The sequence below is a fragment of the Phycodurus eques genome, chromosome 13, assembly GCF_024500275.1.
Source record: "Phycodurus eques isolate BA_2022a chromosome 13, UOR_Pequ_1.1, whole genome shotgun sequence".
Taxonomy (NCBI): domain Eukaryota; kingdom Metazoa; phylum Chordata; class Actinopteri; order Syngnathiformes; family Syngnathidae; genus Phycodurus; species Phycodurus eques.
The window spans coordinates 6,846,548-6,868,900 of record NC_084537.1 but is presented as its reverse complement, the minus strand read 5'-3'; the positions used below and the strand labels follow the sequence as shown (position 1 = coordinate 6,868,900).

Here is a 22,353-nt window from a genome sequence, read left to right as displayed (position 1 = left end):
ATGTTGAAATGTAATGTACAAAAAAACCCTGAAAATATAGTAAAGCACATTATTTATTGATTATAATGTCAAATGAAAGTTATTGAGTTGCATTCCTATGTTGAAAAAAAAAAACAGGTTCTAGTAGTTAATGTCAAGAGCGCACTAAAATTGAAATAGTCTACATAAAGAAGAACATGATGGTGGATGGTCTCCTCATTTTATGACAGGGGGTCTTATAAATTTGTTCAACACAGTATGAGTCTACCCCTCCACATTAATAACTGACAATCAGTCACGGCTCAACGCATTCTATTTATCAACATCCTTGACTATTTTTTTGCAAACTAAAATCATGTTTTTTAAAAAATTATTATTATTATTATTTTATTTTTTTTACTGCAAACAATGAATAAAAATGCAGCAGATAACCTAAAATGTTTGAAGTACTTTCAAATGAAGCAAATTGCTTTCACACCTGCATCCCAACAAACCATGTTAGATTCTCTATTCTTTTATTAGTCAATCACAAGCGCAGGATTATTATTATGAACAGGAAAGTTGTTTTTCGCATGGACAATAAATTATAATTATATCATAGAAAATTACTGCCCTTTGTTGAAAATGTCAATACAATAAAGTGTGGTCAATCTACCAACAACCAACCGCAAATACCAAAGTGCACTTAAAAAGTACGTCACGAGCAAAGCACGTATGACCACATGGTTACTTGGATATATAGAATGCTTGCAATTACGAAGGTCTTTTTGTCATTTTCGCCGGATATATATAGAGACTTAAATATCATCTTGAGTAAAATCATCTGTTTGCTTGGCTCTTTCCGCATGTGCAGTATGACATCATCCGCCTGAGAAGAAAGGCGGAGTGGGTCTTTATCTTTGATCTGACGCATTGGCACCCACACAAACTCGTGCGCGCACACACGCACGCACGCACACGCACACACACACACACACACACACACACGCACGTACGTACACGCGCACAGAGATGAAGGGGGTTAATTGCCTCAGCCTTACATCATGAGTGACAGCAGGAGGTTACAAATTCACTGTTGTATTGAGCGAGGGGAAATGAAGATGTTGGCTGGCTTTCTTTCTCTCTCAAGCCGTACCACAGCTCTAATTTGGCCTGTCATTCATTCCACTATCTCATTTGTCCCTCCTGCATCACTGCATTGCATGTCTTTATCTGCTTATTGATATTTCAATTTTATTTGCGCAGTTTTCGTATCTCGGACATTTGGCACCGCCATTTGTCATTTTGACATGATGAGGAGGAGTCTGCACAAAGAAATGTGTTAAAGCTATTATATATATAGCAGAGTGAAAAAAGAATGAAAAAGCATTATTTTTTTGGTTTAATTGTCATATTTCAGCCTCCTTCAGTCTCACCATGGCAACGAGAGCAGGAAACAATCCAGAGATTCAGTTCGTTCTAAACTGCTTCTTCTTCTTGTTCTTCTTTTCCTTTCGGCTTGTCCCTTCAGGGGTCGCCACAGCGCGTCATCCTTTTCGTTCGAAACTGCTATTCTTATTAAATAATCAAAGCATCCATCTGTTTGTCAGTCTATCCATCCGTTTTCTATACCACTTATCAATTATGTTTACCGAAACACAATTTTGGCCACGGGATCACCGCACCTACAGAAAGTGAAACCGTAAGAACATACAGGGCCCTATTTTTGTGACTGGCCTAAATCCGACGTGGCAGACATTGCAACTATGCGTCAGGCGCGGGTTAGACCGGTGTTGATAATTTTGTACACCAGCGCAGCTGAAAAGCAGCTGAAAGTTGCAACTTACTATTAAGTTAAGATTGTCTGCCTCTTGCTGCCGTTATAATAATGGTGCATTGAGAGCCTGAAATTCACTCAGTCGAAGCCAAGATTCAATGCATTGCACAGTGTGAACATTGAATACATTATCAATTTGGCCAATTCAAGTTGTGCACATGTGGCTTGCTTTTATCTCATTAGCCTGCAAACATCATATAGTTTAAATCAGGCTCAAAAACCAACCCATGAAAACTGGGTCAAAAAAGAAACTATTCTCAAATGACAATCAAAATATACACCAGCATGGTCTTACAGCTACATGCTATGCAAAAACACGTGTGAGTGGAGCTCACATTTGCAGCTATCGATTCATATTCTACACTGCTTGTCGTATTAGAGGAGAAAACCCACGAAAGCACAGGGAGAACTTGCAAAGTTATCGCATGAAGGCCAGAGCTGAGACCAAAACCCAAAACCTCAGAATTGTGCGGCAGATAAATCATTACTATTATCATTATTATACTATTCTTGGTGGCACGGTGGACGACTGGTTAGAGCGTCAGCCTCACAGTTCTGAGGACCGGGGTTCAATCCCGGCCCCGCCTGTGTGGAGTTTGCATGTTCTCCCCGTGCCTGTGTGGGTTTTCTCCGGTCACTCCGGTTTCCTCCCACATCCCAAAAACATGCATTCATTGGAGACTCAAAATTGCCCGTAGGTGTGAATGTGAGTGTGAATGGTTGTTTGTTTGTATGTGCCCTGCGATTGGCTGGCAACCACCAGTTCAGGGTGTACCCCGCCTCCTGCCCGATGATAGCTGGGATAGGTTCCAGCACGCCTGCGACCCGCGTGAGAAGAAGCGGCTCAGAAAATGGATGGATGGATACTATTTTTATGCACTACTAATTACTAGCACTTTGGAGAGCTGAGTCTTGCCTCGTCATATCTGGATCTCATCTTCACCCTGGTCTGCTTCAGATGTGGTTATTGAGCCAACACAATAAACAAGCTGTCAGTTAATTTGTATTTTATTTTTTTAATGATATTATTATAACATTTTTTTGGTACATTCATCCAGAACAGTGGTCACTGATGTTGGACATGACAGGTTGCTGAATGGCTCACAATCTTTGTTCGACTTTATCCAAAAGGTGTTTGATGGGCATGAGGTCAAGGTCCTGTGCTAGCTCTTCCACACTAAACCCATCCAAGCATGTCTTGATGGACCTTGCTTTGTGCACTGGTGTACAGTCATGCTGGAACAGAAAAGCGCTTTTGTCATCAGGGGCGGAGCCAGAGGGGAGGCCGGGGTAGCACTGGACCCCACTGAAATCTGATTGGACTCCCCCAGGTGCCCCCCCCCCCCCCCCCCCCCCCCCCCCGATGACTGACGTATCACGACACCGACGTCTTGTCGAAAGAAGCCGTTTGCATTTTGAAATCAGTGATGCCTTTTGACTGCTAAGTCCCTACGGTACAGTAGTTGGCGCTATGTACCACAAAGAGTTGTAATCCACATTTATGAGGAAAAGTAGAAGAGGAAGTTTTACGGTGGTGTCCTAATGAGTCACTGTTTAAAAACACTTTTGTGTTCAGATCGGAGATCGTTTTGCTAGCAGCCAACGGGTATCAAGCTAAAGTTAACATGAAGTTACATCTCATGGCGGTAAAAACGAAAACTTATCACCGAGCGCATGCAGCGTTTCAATAAGCAGCCAGTGCAAAAAATAAGTCTGCCTTTCTATTCATAAACAGTGTGCCTTTTTATTTCATATTTCATATTTGTTCATGTTTCATATATGACAACTGTTTTCGTGTTTTCAACTGTGCATAAAGGCTTTTGTGTTACTGGGCTATTTTTTTGGGTGAAATAAATTTGAGTTGCTAAAGAATGTCAAAAATGTCAGTTGCAACTTCATGACAAATTTTCATTTCGGCTCCTGAGGCAAAACCGGTTGGGAACCACTGAGTAGCTGAACGTTTGAATATGCAACTTACATCTAAAGTGGTCTATTTCCCGTGACATTTTTTAGGCTTGAAGTGGGGATTTGATAACATTGTGCAATTGTAAGTGATGCTAAGAGTTACAAAGCTGGCCTTTTTTTTTCCATAGGGTCCGTTGAGAAATGAAAAGACAGGGGGACAAGATATATAATGTTTTTCTAAAGAGAAGCAAGTCAGGCAACGGTAAGGTGGACAGAGAGAGTGTGAGTGAATTGCTCGTGTGTGTGTGTGAGTGGATAACCGTGTGAGTGAGTTACTGAAAAATTGTTGTTCAAGTTTGTGTGTACATTGTGTTGTAAACACTGTTAATAAACTTGAACGTATGCGCACAAACCTCACCTTCTGCGTGCTTAGTATGGACATCGCAACATTTAGAGATTGATTGCAATTCATTGGTCGAAAAACAAATTAATTGTTAGAGTCTGTGGACCCCCTGAATTAGCCTTGGATAAAAGTCCAGCTCCGCCACTGTTTGCCATACAATTCTCCAAAAGTTCTGGGTGAAATAAAGAATAAATATATTTATAAGAACTTGGGGAAATAAGGGGTTTATTGTAAAGGCCTTGAGGAAAGCTTTTTTGCTGTGCATTCATCATCTGTGTGGTGCCGTTGACATTCAAGTAATTACTCACTAAGGCTGGCTTGATGAAATTTGGATGAATTGATGGAGGTCCAACAATCAGAGATTTAATGTGGCATTGTGAAGAAAAGCCACACGTCTCCTTTACTGAGCACAAAGGCTGAATAGCTATTATTATTGATTGCCTTCCTTAAACTGTATCTCAGGTAAAAGTCCATAAATGAGCGTTATCAAAAACATATCACAGATCTTTGTTAGGTGCAGCATCGTGGTTATGCGTTTTAATCCCATGCGCATCTCAAGTATTCTTTAGGAAATTACAGAGCCCCCAGGGGATCAGTTAAATGTACCCACTGTGGGACTGGAAGAAATTGTCTTCTTTCCAACATCATTGTGTGTTGTTTCCCAACGACAGCCAAAAATAATGTACACGCTCTGCTGTATGCAGCAGCTAATCAGCTGGGAAGAGAGATTTTCAGCTGTTTTTAAGTGAACTCCGATTGCAATGACATGTTTGGTGTATATGATCTCTGCCGACTTGACTAACATAACAAAAAGAATCATTTCCACGTTCATATCCATCCATCCATCTTCTTTACCGCTTCTCCTCACTCGGGTCGCGGGCGTGCTGGAGCCTATCGCAGCTCTCTTCGGGCGGGAGGCGGGGTACACCCTGAACCGGTCGCCAGCCAATCGCAGGGCACACATAGAAAAAAACAACCATTCGCACTCACATTCACACCTATGGGCAATTTTGAGTTTATGGGATGTGGGAGGAAACCGGAGTCCCCGGAGAAAACCCACGCAAAAAGAAAGAATCTGGGCTGAAGTGACGAGAACACAGCCGCAGGTCTTTCAGATCTCAACTTTCTCCTCTTTGGGAAAGCTACGTCATCATTCCCAGAATGCTTTGCGCACACTGAAACATGGCGGCGACAGTATATCAAATTATGGTCTAAAAACAAAAAAATGTTATAGGAGTAAATTAAAAATATATACCACTGTATTTCAGTAGTAGTTGTAAATTTAAATGTCATTTCAATCGGAGCTCACTTTAAACTGGTTTTAACCCTTCACCCCCAAACAAAATAACATTTAATTCAAAACAGGGAACAGAGCCATTGAGGCGGACGAGAGATTGGAAAACAGAGGTCATTTTCCCTGTTTGACGCTTTCCCCCAAGACCTTATTTTATGTATCTATTTTATATATCTATTTTTTTTATCATGGATGTGTCTGATTAATTTGTGACATGAGAGATTTTTGTGCTCTGTGCTTTGAACGGCTCCTCTGATTTATATGGTCATCTGAAAGAGACTCGCGGCATGGAAAAGCCCCGTGCACAGTGAAAGGGTGACTGCGTAGCATATACGTGATGTTGACACGTATTCAGAGAACAAGAGGGTCATAAAATGTCATTTTATGTGGGTACTATAAGGATTCATTTCACATACAGAGACAGGATTTCCCACTCGTTCAGCTTGTGCCTTCCAGGTCGAGGTTGTCCAACCAGAAGTTGAAATCAATACATTGTGTTGATTTTTTGGATAGAAAGTGTTCTCACCAAAGTCTGATATTCTTACTATTGTGCTGCAGCTTCACCACTCAAAGTCAATCATTTTCTAGTCTTTCTTTGCCAAGGTCTAGGGGGAAAAACAAGAGCATAAACTATCAATGAATTGGTGGTAATTCTGCTGTCTCGCTAAATTGGAGATCTCGCCGCAGACATTTGCAATTCGAGAGCCAAGAAGTAGAACTTGCAAGTACAGTACCAGTCACTGAGTTGACAATAGTGGAATGTATAACCTTTCCCTGATAATATAAATAATTGTGAGGACCTTTTTAATGTTTAATATAGATTCCGGCATTTGCTGGGAACCGCACGCAGGTAAATGTTAGGACAATCGTACCAGATCATTTTGTTTGGGCTCTTTTGAGTATTGTACTGTACAACTGGAATTATGGTGGCCCAAAATGATATAAAAAGATTCAATACTGGACTACTGGTGGAAGAGCCGTCCACCATTGGGGGATAATGATATTAACTACTACTTGATACTGTATGTTTTATTGCTACACGATATCTAAATATGAGAGGAATTAAACACATTCATATTTTTGAGGGGGTTTCCATCCATCCATCCATCGTCTGTACCGCTTTATCCTCACGCGGGTCGCGGGCGTGCTGGAGCCTATCCCAGCTGTCATCGGGCAGGAGGCGGGGTACACCCTGAACTGGTTGCCAGCCAATCGCAGGGCACATAGAAACAAACAACCATTCGCACTCACAGTCACACCTACGGGCAATTTCAGAGTCTCCAATTAATGTTTGTTTTTGGGATGTGGGAGAAAACCCATGCAGGGACGGGGAGAACATTCAAACTCCACACAGGCGGGGCCAGGGATTGAACCCAGGTCCTCAGAACTGTGAGGCTGACGCTCTAACCAGTCGGCCACCGTGCCGCCTGAGGGGGGGGGGGGGGGTCATTCAGTGAATGGTAGAGGTGTTTTGTCATGTTTTGTCTTTTTTGTTTTAGTTAAAAACACTATTTTATATCCACAGTACATTCAATAGTGTCTCATATAGTGTCTCGCTTAGTTACACCTTGATTGATTCAGACTTGTATTCAGCTTAGAAGGTTAAAACTGAACCTATTTCTGGCGTGGCCTCCCGATGATCATTGAGTCATTTTTCGTAAATGAAAATTATCTCGTTACCCCGATGAAGCAAGTACAAATATATAGTGCTTGAAACAAGATTAGTTTGAGACACACAAAGCCTGCAAATAATGCACTCCTTATATATATAATTTGTTTTTTTTAAATTTCATTCCTCGATTGGAATAAACCCCAAAGAATTCTGGATGTGGTTCAGTCAAAAGTTATAAATGATTTATAGCGTCAGTGTCTGTCTATCAAGGTCCTGGAGATAAATATTTTTATGTTAAGGGGCTCTGGGAATAGCAAGAACTGGAAACATGACTGGTAATCACGAAATTATTTTGAAGTTCGGTTTCAGTCGATATCTCAGCAGGTTTAGAATGACAATTTACATATTGCGGGTTGACAAAGCCCAGAGTGGGCTGAGCAGCACTGAATGAGAGTACATCAGCGTATGAGATTGTGTGTAACATAAAATAATTTTTCGACTAAACGTCAATAATGCATCTCGATAAAATGCAGGCATCTCAGAAAGACACAGACTCGTTTGAATCATTTGTATCCTGTTTTAGGTATCGCATCATATCATTTTTCTGCTGTATGTGCCCAAGAATATGAAATGATGCATGTGATGTAAACATCTTGAATTAACCCATCCACCTATTTTCTGAACCGCTTATCCCCGCTAAATTTATTGAACTGAATTTCATTCAATAATAATTCCATACTTAAAGTCCTTTTTACATGAAAAGATCGTCTTAACTCATTCACTGCCAGCCCTCCCAGTGAACATGGATATTTATTTGACTTCTCAGCAAATGAGAGAAGAATGTTGTTGATAACCTGTCGCGGGCGGCGTCCTGCAACTGGCGAGTTGCCGGTTTGTATCCCCGGCCGAACGTACGTTGTCGCCAGTGTTGTACCGGAACAAATTCAATGAGCTACTTTCATTTTGGGGAAACGTGAATTGAACTTAGTTCATTTCTGCCTGATGAACGTTATTTTAGAACGCTCTCACTCTGGCGTCTGTGAACGGTTTTCGAACAGAAGTTCATTTGCATTCAAGAGTGGCAGGTTTTGTGAGGGATTTTCAGGACAATAACCCATCTGAACACACTATATATGAGCCTTCATATGTCAGGGCAAAAATGATGTATTTAGCAACCCATTCAGTGCGCCCGTGGCCGCCATTCACGTTTACATCGCAACTGCGCGAGCTGCGATCAGGGAAACTGTAAATAAATGGGCTCAGCCAGGAAGCCCCACCTCGCACCGCGAGGTGGCGAGGACACATCGGACCCTTCCCCACCGCAGGGCACCCTGCCAGCGCTCCCAATTTGTGATCTACTAAAGTACAGATGAGGCATATTTGGGTTTGAATTAACGAGAACAGGAACCTCCAGCTCCATGCATTGTCACTACACGCACATTCCACCCTCACGTCACAATCACAGCCTCTTCCTACCAATGTTTGTCTGTCCTCGGTTTTGCTTTTTCCTGCCTTGTCTCCCGGTAGATTCCCCCTGTTAGATCTCATAATAATTTTCTACCCTTATCGTCAGTGTGTGTTTGGGTTCGACAAAAGACCTGGTTATCGAGAACTCATCTAATTCCTGTAGCAACCTTCAGATTACGAGACTGGCAAAATGTTTGTTGTCGCTTTCTCCTAAATTTTATACACCTAAAAAGCGACGTGGTGCCCCTTTTCAAGATAAAATCATTTGATTTTAACGCTTAAATTTAGAATTACGCTAAACCGGAAGTAACGCACGTGTCGCTTCCATCTTATTCTCTTCTCCTAAATTAATTACGTTTTATTCGAACCAATATACGCTACAGGGTCTTTAAATTATGTACTACATTTTATCCAATTCTGTACCAACATTTTAAATGAGTCTGGTAAAACACAATCATCAGAGGCAATTTTGGACTTATTTCAGGAATATGCATGACTTACATCGAATATACAGGTTAGGCCATAAAACGAGGTTTTTATTCACTGTGAGAGAACAGAAGAAGAGCAACATAAATTGTCAGATGTACAGTGGCTGTGTTAGTCTGTATGATTATACAGACAAAAGGGCTAACAATGAAATGTTCGACACTAATTCCTTGTAAAAAGTATGCGTTTTACCTGTAAGGAGCTCTCGGATCTCTACGTCTGTGGTCTTCCGGAGAAGTCGGACCAGAGCTGGTATTCCTCCGCAGTTTTTTAGTGCAATCTTGTTGTCGTCATTAGCCTTCCCGTAGACCAGGTTCCGGAGAGCTCCACAGGCGCTGCGGTGCACATCAGTCATACGGTGGTCCAGCAAATCCACCAGAAGCTGGATGCCGCCCTGTCGCCGGATCTGAGGTAGAGGAAGGTGGGAGTATATTTTTGAAAAATGTATTGCTTTCTTTCATCTGTAGGGGAAATATATCAAACAATATCCAGACATGACTAACTTCCACTTTGTGTAAACTCAATAATGCATGTAATGCATGCATTTCCCTGTTGTCTAGTGTACATTTCCTCAGTGAAAACAAAAGACACATTGTTCCGAAGCAGCTGGAAATGTTTATAAAGAACAGCGTGTATTGTTCTTCACACTATAAAATGACTATTACATTTTAAATACATGAAAACACCTTCACATTTCAAAAAGTGAAATTAGTTACACCCCATTTGCATCCCTTCTTGTTATTATTGTCAAATGGTAAAAGGAAGGAAGGAAGGAAGGTGTATTACATTATTGGCCAGTTATTACATTATGGGCCCACAACGCTTTAAGAAGGGCAAATTGATTACATTTTAGGCCTTTTATTACGTTATAGTCTGTTACTACCTTATGGGCTTCTCCAGCATTCAATCGACAAACCGCATAGATGTCAGACTTGGTCACATATTAATTTCGACCTATGTTATACATAAAAGAGTAGCAAAAAATGCATTTTCACGACATGTGAAAATAATTTGAAAACAGTGTTACGCACGATGAACAGATGCCTCCTATTGTCACGCACTCGAGGTGAGTTTAATCAAACAAAACATGACTTTTATGTGATCGGTGCTTTCCTCATTACTCTGCTTGATGAAAGATTACATTCTGCAATTTCCTGCTGTGGACTGTAGGGGCATAAATACATATGAATTGATAGAACAGACTATCACATTTCTAGGATTATTAGAACCAAGCATGGCAAATCCAACGTTCATTAATTGCACTGCATTTTCTGTTTATTTGTATTGCCAATGTTGAAAGCGACATGATGTCACATGACTGTTTGCCATTTTCTCCTCGACATGCTCTACTAAACTTCAAGTCTGGTGTATTTTTAGACTAGATTAGAGGATTACGGTACAAAATCTCAAGTTATCAGGGAAATCTTTTTTTCCCTGCATTGGCAAAACGGAATTGCTGACAAATCAGCTTTTGTAAAGGGCACGCTCCGCTCTCTGTGTGTGTGTGTGTGTGTGTGTACATGTGGTTTCTGGTTTGACATTTTGAGATTATGGAGACACCATTTGGACATACATTGCGACCCAAAGCCACAAAGGCCTCATAATGAGTAAAGCCTGTCAGATGGAGTCATGCCCAAATCCTCAATCTTGCGTGCACGCCGACAACCCTGTGTGATTAAGCAATTGCAGCTGGCGTGCATGCATGGATCAAGCCTCTCTAAATACAGTATAATACACAGGAACCCTGCTGTGTGGTTGTTTTTGGGAGGAATACTGAATGGTTAACTACAATCCTGTAAAAAGACAAGTTGGACCAAACGGACTGTGCAGCTGGTGGAGCGAATGACAAGGGTTCGTCCTCTGAGTCATTACCTCACACTTGATCTTGTTGTCTCCAAAGCAGAGGTGTTGGAGGTAGGCGGCAGCGTTAGACTGGACTGATGGGAACTGATGCTGTAACATTTGGATCACCTCAGGCAGCTCTGGATCCCTCCAACCAAACTCTCTGCAGGGAGGCACAAAGAAAACATTGCACTACGTGTGTGGGCAGTTTTCTCCTTTTTTGAGAGTGTGAGTGTGTTAAATCTGTTCCAAAGGATCTTGCCCCTGACTTGAAATGTTCAGGCACAAATGCAGGATAGGTGAAGGATGAGTCAAAAGAAGGCAACAGACTTGTACAGTATATGTGGAATAGGAAGGAGTTCTGTGTAATAATTGAAAAAAGGAATTATTCTAGAAGGCAGCAAGGGCTACGTTGCAATAACAAGCTATAATAACCATGAATTACCTTTGATAAATTAATTTAACATGAGTTAGCCCCACGGCACGGTGGCCGACTGGTTAGACTGTCTGCCTCACAGTTCTGAGGACCGGGGTTCAATCCCGGCCTCGCCTGTGTGGAGTTTGCATTTTCTCCCCGTGCCTGCGTGGGTTTTCTCCGGGTACTCCGGTTTCCTCCCACATCCCAAAAACATGCGTGGTAGGCTGAATGAAGACTCTTTTGTAAGTCTTCAAATAACCTAGCATGCATGGATAGAAAAGCAGAAAGGACACGCAAACTCCAGACACGAGCCAATAATTGAACCCAGAACATTTTGACTGTGAGGCAGGTGCACTCACAACATATACCACTGTGTCGCCATCACTGTTCTAGTTCATCATCAGCTGTTCAATGGGGTAGAGGGCATGGCTCCAGTTTATCTACACCAAACTCATTCAAATGCCATTCATGCCATTATGGTCCTTGCTCCAACAGAAAATGGCCATCCTCAAACTGTTCCTAATCAAAACGTTATCTCTAGTAGTGTTTTTCTTCATACTGATGTATATTTACATGACAAACTTTATGCATCCAGGTTTTCCATCCATCCACGTGACTGTATATACTGCATGCCTACATCAGGGTCGCAGGTGAGCTGGATCCCAGCGGACTTTGGACAAGCAAGGTCGCGAGTCAATCGCTGGGCACATTCATGTTGTCAAATATGGCTAATCGATTCTGCAAACCCAACAGCAAATTCCACAAACCAAAACATTAACAGGCCCTTTCAGGTGTAAATGAATCTTTTCCTCTATTGGCCACATTGACTTTGGTTTTTGTCTCCCAAAGGTTTCTTTTTTTTGCATTTGCTCACAGGCACAATTAGGGTGCATACACACATACACACACACGCACACACACCTATACACACGCACCCACGGGCAAGTGCACTAACCCTATAAATATGGGAAGGAGTGTGTGTGATGAAAGAAAAAACAAATAATTAATGTGAGAATGATGTGACAAGAGAGAATAAAGAGATCAGAGAGTGGAGTTGAAGAAGGGGAACTCGGCTTATCAGATATTGACAAGCTTCCTTCTATCGGGAGACTTATCAATAATCTAAAGAGATAAAAGCATCCCGTTTCTTGGGAGCAACTGAAACTGGCTCGTTTCTTTTCTGTTCAAGTCAATGTCATTTAGCATTGTAAATTACAGACCAGAGGGCATGTAAGAAAGACGAGATTTTGTTATGATTTTGTCTCTACTTGGAATAGTTAAACTTTTGATAATCCAGTTTGTAGGAGCTTGAGTTATTTCAACACAGTTTGACTTCAACGTTTCCGAGAGTTCTAACACATTTTGGTTGCACATATGGAGTAGATACATTTTTACTCTTGAGTATCAATGCCATTTTGCTTGCATCCTATTCTGAATGCAGCACCAGAGAAATCCCAATGGACATGCTCACATTTGAAAATCTGAACACATACTGTATAACGCGGGCACCACAAGCCAATGCAATGCACTTGTCTTTTTTTGGTTTGTTTTTGTTTACATTTCCCCCCACTTTACGTCAGGCCCATTTAAATAAAAACACACAAGTGGACAGCCATTACATGAACACAGTGTAAACACTGCATTGGCATGGCCTTCAGTAAATATAATCAGAGCTGACATAGCCTGGTGCAGGTCACCTTGTGGGTTAATTGCCCAATAAATCTTCAAATGTTCAAGCTAAGCAAGCAGGCAGACGTGTATGTGTTTGTTTGTGTGTATTAATTTCAGTAGAAAGTGGAACATGCAGTAGCACCAACGGCATCTCTATGAAGGATTGGACTATCAATCAGTAAACGCTATCATTTAATTAAAAAAAGATATTACGAAATGATTTCATTTGCGATGAACAAAATAGAAAGCACAGACAGGGATGTACAATATGACCAATGCAGCAAACAATGTCGACGCTCAAAGATCATACCGAAATAGTGGAATTCTGTTCAAGCTCATCCCATCTAATGTTGTCCTTCCATCACTTAAAAACTCAAGTCATTGACTCATCTCACTTGTCGATATTCGGTAGACCTTAACCAATGAGCTTAGCTGACTCCAATGACCATTAATCCCTTTTGTCACTATAGAGTTGAAGGCCCAACTTCACCCTTTCCACCATCTGTCAGGACTGAAAGAAATAACATTGCAGGCTGAGAAGTTAAATGCCTTCTCACAAATACACTGTCTTTATAATTTACATAGTCAATCCCAACACACTTCAGTTGTACAGCCGGGTTCACGACCCTGTCCTTATCCTGTTCTATCTCGTCCTGTCCTTCCCTCACAGGGTGTGGCACTACAGCCGCGTGCAACACTCATATCTAATGCTTCATTGTTGTAGATATGTAATGATTTACTTTTCCCGTCCCGTTTACAATTAGTGCTTTGTCTTTTGTCTTCGTTTCTCTCTCCCCTCTAGAAACATCGTTCTGTTCGACTGATCGATTCTGATTCTCAATAAACATCAAGTATAATACTAAGAAACCACAGCAGAATCTTAAAAACTCCACTGTGACACAGTAAAACTGTTCCGGCATAAAAGGGATACAGATCCTCCATTCTGCTTGAACTAACAGCCGAACAGGACAAAAAAAATAAAATAAAAATAAAAACAGGAGGTAGTCTGTTAACTAACACATGGACAGACAAACATAAATATGATGCTTCACTGCCCCCTACAATATTGGGTTGTGTCAAAAAGGTGTCTCAAACCATTACTGTTCAAACCACAGCAATGTTTCCCCCACATTGTTTCTAAGGTCGACACTGTCAACAAAGCAAATGATAACAATAGTGCTTCATGCATAACAGGGAGTGTGCAGGCAACACTTCAAATAGATAAAGGGACACTGATGAAACCAGTTGGCACTGTGCACCCAGACAATATGATTCGCTCACTAACTTCCCACTATAGCACATACTTATCGTTTTTATGGGAAAACAAGAACAGGGGGAAAAAACTATGTACATGTTATGGGACAAAGAGAGCGTGATTATTTGGTGGGTAAACAAAACACGAAGAACACATGCAGCAAAATGACAGAACCATAGCCTGGAATAGCAAACACCCCAGCGAAAAGTGGCATGTCACAATGGTTCAAACTCAAAGCCTAAATCCTAAGGCTATGATATTTTTCAGACGGGCACACATACAACATACATGTTGGACACACATGCATTGGAATACTTGAATATATGGGGCATAGTATTGCTATTCTGGGACCAAATTACCAGCAGTCGCTAAAATTAGTCAGGCTCAAGAGCAAACATGAGTGAATCTAAAGTTTTCTTTCTTCTCTTCCCTATGTCCTGCCTATAATAACTGGTTCATTCATTCTCTATGAATGTCAGCCCGGAGCTGGATTACTTTTTGCTCTGTCTCTCTTTCTGTGAATGTGTGATCCAGAGAAAAGACAACATGAGGGGATAGGCTCCCAGCCCGAAACACTGAATAATATAAATATAAATATCACAGCAGGATAAGCAAATACAACTAAGCCATCTGTTAACATCAATCAACAGTAAGTTCACCGTGAGAATTTTTGGAGCATCATATTCCATCAAACATTAGGTAATGAAATATGCTAGAAAATGTATGAAAACATTTCCATGGCTTTTACAGAGCTCTCCGCCAAACGCATAAGCTTGAAGGCAAAAAGGTATGGTTTTGATCGCCTTTTGCTCCCGCCACGTTAGCAGGATTGTACGAAACAAATTTACACTGAAATTTGTGGTCGTTAAGTGTTTGTTAGTGTAAATTGTTCGTGTACAGTGTCATAAAAATGTATTTGCCCCCTTCTCAAATTCTTATTTGGGTGCATAGTTTCCCAGCTTTAATGTTTAAGATCATCAAACAAATGTAACACCGGTGTACCCCAAGGCTGCTGCCCAAGCCCCCGGCTGTACTCTCTGTTCACACACGATTGTACAGCCACTCATAACAATAACCGGATTATCAAGTTCGCTGACGACACCGCAATCATTCGACTAATAAGTAATAATGATGAGACGCAGTACAGAGATGAGATAGTCAAGCTGAAGCGTTGGTGCAAGGACAACAGCCTTGCACGGAACACTTTCATTTATGACAGGTAGTCACTTGGGATCAGGCTGCATGGCCCCAGCGACCTCAACTCAACAAAATGAATGATTTTCGCCATGCATGGCAGGCCTCTGATTTTATTTCTAAATGTTACAGCCACCCTATTAAATACTTTACTTAGGATGAAGCAGATGTGCTTAAACACATTGCTCTGACACAGTGTTACTTTTTTTAAGAAATGAAGCAGAATAAATCTGCTCACATGACTGCTCATAACTCTTGAGGTTTTAATGGCAAAACTAGAACGAGCAGACAGCTTCTTCCCTCTAGCAATCAACTTCTTAAACAGCTAACCTACAATTCCATTGCAACATACTGACAATTTTTATGCCTTGAGTTCGTTGTCACATTTCTGTGGGGCCAATTATATAATACTCGTGCACTCACTGTAGTAGTCTCGCCACGCTGCACTATTTGCATATCTGTTGTTGACCAATACTGGCCACTCATGCCAGAGCAGCATCTGCCCCATTTGCACACTGACTGAGGAGTATCTGCAACATTTGCACAATCGACATTTTACCAGATTATCGCGCTACTCGTCACTCTAAACTGCATAAATTCCTTGAAGTCTCGGCGCCCTTTGCACCATGGTCATTGCAGCGGACTATTGCAATATTAGTCATTCGAACTGCTCTAAGTGCTAGAGGACTCTGCATCTTTTTGCACAATTGTCAAAAAATTTTTTTATAATTTGTACCGGCATTACCAGATAACTGGCAACTCTTTATTGCTCAGTGACTGTCTTAGTCAATGTCTTTCTGTCTCAAAAGTGTTCTCTGCCAATTGACTGTCTGTTGTCGTACTCGAGCGGCTCCAACTATCCATCCATTTTCAACACCGCTTATCCTGGTTAGGGTCACGGGTCGCTGGAGCCTAACCCAGCTGACTTCGGGCGAAAGACGGACTACAGCCTGAACTGGTCGCCAGTCAGTCGCAGGGCACATATAGACACGGACAACCATTCGCACACACATTCACACCGTCACTGAATGGGAACTGAACCCACGCTGCCTGTACCAAAGTCAGGCGAGTGTACCACTACACCATCAGTGACCGGCTCCAACTACTGGAGACAAATTCCTTGTGTGTTTTTTGGACATACTTGGCAAATAAAGATTCTGATTCTGACCTCATCCCCGATATTTTCTCTTCAAGGGACATCAAGCAAATTGCCAAGTGGTCTGTATTGGTTTCTTCTTATCTTTGCTTTTCCATCAACATTTGTGTGTACTATAAATAAGCCTGTTTTTGCTCAACCACACCCCTATCTCCTTGCTGTTTGGCCTGCGTGTTTCTTGAATATTAACAAGTCGGACTTACGAGCAGAATACAGTCAAGGTGAAGGAGATGAGATCTGGAAAAAGAAAAGCTGAATAATACTGTTTGAGAGAGGAATTTTTCCTTTTGCGAAATATGTACATAATGTGTGTGTGTGTGTGCATGCGCTTGAGAGTGTCACCAAAGAGAGCTTAATGTTTCATTTGACAATTCAGTGGACTGGGACAAAGTAGTGACCGATTGTCAATTCACTCTTTGTTTCTAAGCAACCAGGTGGGTTATCTTTCACGACTACTTGTCTGTGATTGTGTGTGTGTGTGCGTGCGCGAGCGCGTGTGGAAGTGTGTGTGTTTACACCACAGTGCACTACGTCAGAATGCAGGACACCCAAATCAGGGCGAGACATTTAGTGGAAAAAGGATTTTCTTCTGGGAAAAAGAGGAAAGGTACAGTATGCCGGCATACAGTACATTGTGGTGTGTGTATACGTTTGTGTGCGTGTGTCTGTCACTGATGCCTTTGGGGTGGTAAGGACTAGACATGACCCCAGCATTCACCTCCCTGAATAATAATAATAATAACAATTATAATAACAATAATGGCGACACGGTGAACGACTGGTTAGAGCGTCAGCCTCATAGTTCTGAGGACCCGGGTTCAATCCCCGGCCCCGCCTGGGTGGAGTTTGCATGTTCTCCCCGTGCCTGCGTGGGTTTTCTCTGGGCACTCCGGTTTCCTCCCACATCCCAAAAACATGCATTAATTGGAGAGCGAGAGATAGTTTAGATGTTGACTGTTTTACTCAGAGTGAAATAATATAGTATAATAGTATCAATTTTGATTGTTTTACTAAGATGTGGTGAGAATTCAAACATTTATTTATACTATATAGGGGAAGAAGCTGTAATTTCAAATCTAATTTTGCCAAGCAATTTCAGTTTAATTTGGGACATCCCATTCCTACTGTTTGGACGCACGTCTCAGTGAAATACTATCAGTTCAGGTTGTAATTTGATGTGCAAATGTAAGCCCTCACCACATTTTGTTTCCTAAGGTACATTGTGGATCAGGATGAAACTCTGCCTACTTTTAGCAATAAAGAGCCCAGATTGCAGCCATGCACTCTGTTCCTTCTTTGAACCTTGGCAGAGACCTGTGTTCTTCGAGTGGTCTGATTTGATTGCGCTTTTTGTCTAGCTTTTTATTTGATTTTATTTGATTTATTTTTTTTACACCCAACCTTAACATCAACTGTTTTTATACAGTATAACATTGTATACTGTATGGTCTTGCATGAGAGACGAGAGAACCTTTGTCTTAGGTCAGATCAAGTCCAGCACAAATCTGTCATTGCTTTAAGCAGCAATGCATTTATATCGAGCCAGAGCCATCCCAATCAATCAATCAGCAAACCAAGCCATCTATCCACACACCCGTCATCCAGCCTTCTATCCATGCACTCGAATCTAATGGTAAATAGTAACTATGACTTGATAATATATACAGGGCAAATTGCAATAGTACAAAATCAAAATGATGAAGCTGCAGCAATTGAAAAGCTACCTTTCTTTTCTTTTCTGTTTTTGTTGTTGCTTCAAAGTAAACTTGAATCCAGATGCTAAAATGGTCATTGAACAAGATACTGTGAATATCAAGCACAAAATATACTCAAATGACGAGAACACACGATGAAAAAAATGTTTGGGTAAATCAGGAGGTGAAAGACACACGGATGAAGGGACTGGGGTTAGCAGGACAGCCAAAGGAGAGAATGATGAATATTTATCTCAACAGAGCTTCTGGTCAGTCAAATGTTTTTCAGATGTTAATATAGCCTAGTTAGTTACGTATCTAATCCCATGATTAATGTTAAATGGAGGTATTTGGTTTTAGCTTGACTAAAGGATCCAGTCTTAATGATGAGCAACTTGAGGCTGAAGAAGTTATCCCAGTGTTACGTACTGCCACAATTTAGTGCCGAGAACTTTCAAAAGGCAGCATCTGTTCATTAACTGGACACTGGGCTTATTTGGAGGTGATTGCTGTTTGATATACTGCTATGCAAAATGTACATGAGTGATAATACAAATGGAATGTACCATTAACACCTGTGTTTGTGTCATAAAACGGAGATGGACAGATTCAGTGAATGAGACAAAGGTAAGATTGATGAACAGAATGTATATATAAAAATATAGAAATAAATAGTAGGATTACTTTGTCATTCTTTGCTCGGCTTGATTTTGATTCCACACAAGGAATTCAGGGTCGTACCTATCGAGGTAGAGAGAAACAAGAGAGAGGTATATGTTGGCTGTCTGGCAAGAAAAGTGTTATCAGTAACCGTCAGAATAGTGATGATAAAGTAGTAAAGCGACTCGACTTGACTTTCTCTCAGCATTTTGGTTATCAGGCAGTGGTGGAGGAGGTGGAGTACATGCACACAGAGCAGGTGGTGGAGGATGACATGTTACGTTATGCTTTATTTCCACATGAACACTTGAATGATGTTGGACATCGAACTACTATCAACACAATTTCATTTTAGGAGCGATTAGCAAAGTATTATGACCTTACGTATTGCCTGAAGGTATTGTATTCATTGTAAATTGTTTAATTATTTACATCGCAGACCCTACACCATGAATGGGTCCACTGTCAGTTTAATTTTGTGAAATTTGTAGATTATATTATGAGGACGTTCCCGTGTTACTTCAATCAGCTCTGAGTATCTCTTTACCACAGCTCGGGCAATTGCATATGACTGACGATGACTGTACATGTTATGAAAATAAAGCGTGCACCACAGTCTGTGCCGGAGATGTGTCATATCAGTGCATACAAGTGGTTGCCAGAAGCGACACAACAACGATGCTGAAGTTTAACAAGAGTGAACCAACAGACAATGTGGGTGCAATGTGCTGGAGAGCCCAGAGAAACAATGATGGCGGGAGGAAAGAGCAATGGCAACAACATGAGCAACCCCTTCGGGAGATAACCTCTTATTAGAAAGAATACAATGGTACAAAAAAAAGCTGTGGGACCTCGGCCGACATTTCACAAAGAGAAACAACTTGATTGGCTCGCGTCGCCATTCGACAGCTTGTTTGTACAGTCATTAGTCGAAGCAAGAAGATAGGAAGCTCACAAACGAAATCTTTGTCTTGGACTTGTTTCTGCATGAATCGTCTCATCTTGCCTTGGCTTTATTTCACACTCTCAATGTCTAAAAGCAATACCAGATGCTCTTTCCTCATTAACTGTCTTCCTCATGCATCCGATATGATTGTGACTGATGAAACGTTTAAATTGGACCTTCTTGTGTGTGCAGGTGATCCGTAATGCCAAGCAAACTGGAAAGGACAGTGAGATGTGGTGTGATGTGTGCATGATACTAAAGCCCAGATTCGATTGCACGCAACCAGCAAATTCGGACAATTATCTGTTGAGGTGCGTCGAAAATGTATCTCTATGTACTCTCAAGGCACAATGTCAGCATCTAATCTGATATTGTCAGGGTCAAAATCAGTCGATATAGTTGAACGCAACATGGAACAACGCAAGTGGCCTTTGTTGTCGATAATGTAAATAATTATATGGACAGCCGTATTCAGTAAATCACTCGTTCCATCTGTTTACAACAATGTTTAGTGTTGCGTCACCATCATGTCGTTTAGGGCCCAGCCCGATTGATTTGTTTACCATTTGGAGTCAGGGTTCGTCAAAAGCTATTCCTTATTAAAGTTCAAGTGAGCGTGCTCATTCCGCCGTGTGTGAACGGTGTTAGTGGTTTAATTCCCTCCTCCCCCGCTTCGTAAAATGCTTCAATCTGCCGTCCCGCTGCTTCTGGCTAAGCAGACGGGCTCACGGGCTTTCTCGACTGCACGGAGCGGCGCATCGGGGGAGACAGGATCCGATGCCGCTTGGCGACGACTTGAAGCACGCATATTTATTACTCCGATGTATGTTTGAAGTGTCAACGGTCAATGTTTCCTGCAATTCACATTAGTTCTCACAGCTAGCTAAACTGCCTTCTTCATCAATGCACGAGCTGCTAATCCCACTTTGGTTGTCAGGGCGAGCGGCAGCAGCACTGGCTCAAACCAGGGCGTAACCAGCTAGTCATTTGGCGGCCCACAGTCGCAATCTGTTGCAATTATCTGACAGCTAAAGTTAGCCTGCTAACATTTACCTCCAAAGATTCTGAATATGAATGTTTCAGAAAAAAGTTTCAATTTGAGAAAATTCTCTCATTTTCTGAGCTAGATAAAGTCCTTAACATCCTTCTTGAGCATTATTGAATAACAAGTGAATCATCTTCACATTTTTACTGTAATACATGAGAACATGAATTAACATTTTCAAGTGCTTTTACACTCACATCTTAGTGATGCAAAGTGTCACCCGTGTCACTCCCCACTTGATCGCGATACTCGGCTGACACTGACAGGAGTGCTACTGCTACTGACAAGAGCATCATTATATAATATTACATTTTTACTCGGCGTGAAGTTAAATCAATAGGTCGATACTGTACTGTGGTGGAAAGTTTCTCTTTTTACAAGTCAATAGTAAAATAAAGATTTGTTATTCATGTCAATTCATCACAACATTTAGAGTGAATAATGCGAACAAACATCCCCCCTGAAAAATCGTATGCTAAATCGCAATCACAATATTTGGTTAAAAACACAATCCCGCAAATAGTGTCGTTTCCCAAATCACTCAGCCCTAGTCCTGATTGATGGCTAGGTAGTTTCAATTGGGCCCACATTGTCAAAATCGTATCAGCTTTCTGGTGACAAGGACTAGCTAAGTGTGGGTACAGGTTTAGCCACATAAACACACGTGATGTTGTGGCTAACTACACACAAGTGTGGCTAGGAGATTTTTAGACTGTTTAGCCACATTGGCTAAGAGGTTTCATGACCCAGTGCCAACCCTGGGAGTTGATCGAGTTTGGATCGCGAACTGCGAAGAGTTTGTTTTGAAACCGGAGACCACTTCAATATGGCAGTTCCAGTACTGTGTTCACACCTGACCACGCGAACTGCAACAAGGGAGAAAACGAACGAGGCTTTGATTGAAGCAGACCAAATGATGCTACGTAAAAGGTGGGCTACTATTTTCAAGCATACTGGTATTGATGCCTTTGATTTGGTGAATCTGGACCTCAGTAAGTTAAGTGAGTGAGATTGGCAAGGGAATAGAACAAAGTGCTTGACCAATAAGCCAGAATTGATTCCAAGTGAAAATACTTCACCTCGGGTCCTTCTGGATGCTGTCCACAGATGGAGAGCGACCCAGGGTCGCTTCGGGAGGGAGGGCCGGGCCTGACTTGCTGTAAGGCGACTCGGTGGACGGGCAGAACTGCAACGTGCGGTATGGGTTGCTGTAGTCAGGTCCACCTCCTGTAGCGAAGCTGCCTCTTTGGAAGGTGGAGGCGGCGCTCTGGCTTCCCGTTCGCTGCAAGGGGATTGGGTCGACACCGGGGGAATGTGGGGCTAAAGTATAGGGACAGAGCAGATAGTTGAGGACCTCTTGGTACAGTTGGTTCACCACTAATGTCGTTGAAGAGGAGCAGAGTGGAGGAAGAGGACGGTGTACCGAAGTGCCAAAACCAGGTTGGACACACATGCGACATCACCAGCACAAATGGTAGAAAGAGCACAGAAGAAAATACGAGGAAAGGGA

The 22,353-nt window shown here is 41.8% G+C and overlaps 1 protein-coding gene across 10 annotated transcripts in view; it reads right to left on the bottom strand.

The window, feature by feature from the left end:
• ctnnd2b (catenin (cadherin-associated protein), delta 2b) overlaps window positions 1-22,353 on the bottom strand; it is a 122,836-nt gene that overhangs the window by 18,951 nt on the left and 81,532 nt on the right. For 4 of the 10 annotated variants that reach the window (XM_061693809.1, XM_061693811.1, XM_061693810.1 and 1 more), the window contains 4 exons: window positions 21,923-22,220; window positions 18,877-18,933; window positions 10,835-10,967; window positions 9,155-9,368 (listed from right to left, as the gene is read on the bottom strand). In XM_061693809.1, coding sequence (XP_061549793.1) covers window positions 9,155-9,368; window positions 10,835-10,967; window positions 18,877-18,933; window positions 21,923-22,220 — 702 coding nt within the window. The remainder of the gene's footprint in view (window positions 1-9,154; window positions 9,369-10,834; window positions 10,968-18,876; window positions 18,934-21,922; window positions 22,221-22,353) is intronic. The other 6 variants (XM_061693813.1, XM_061693815.1, XM_061693818.1 and 3 more) reach the window with 2 other exon arrangements.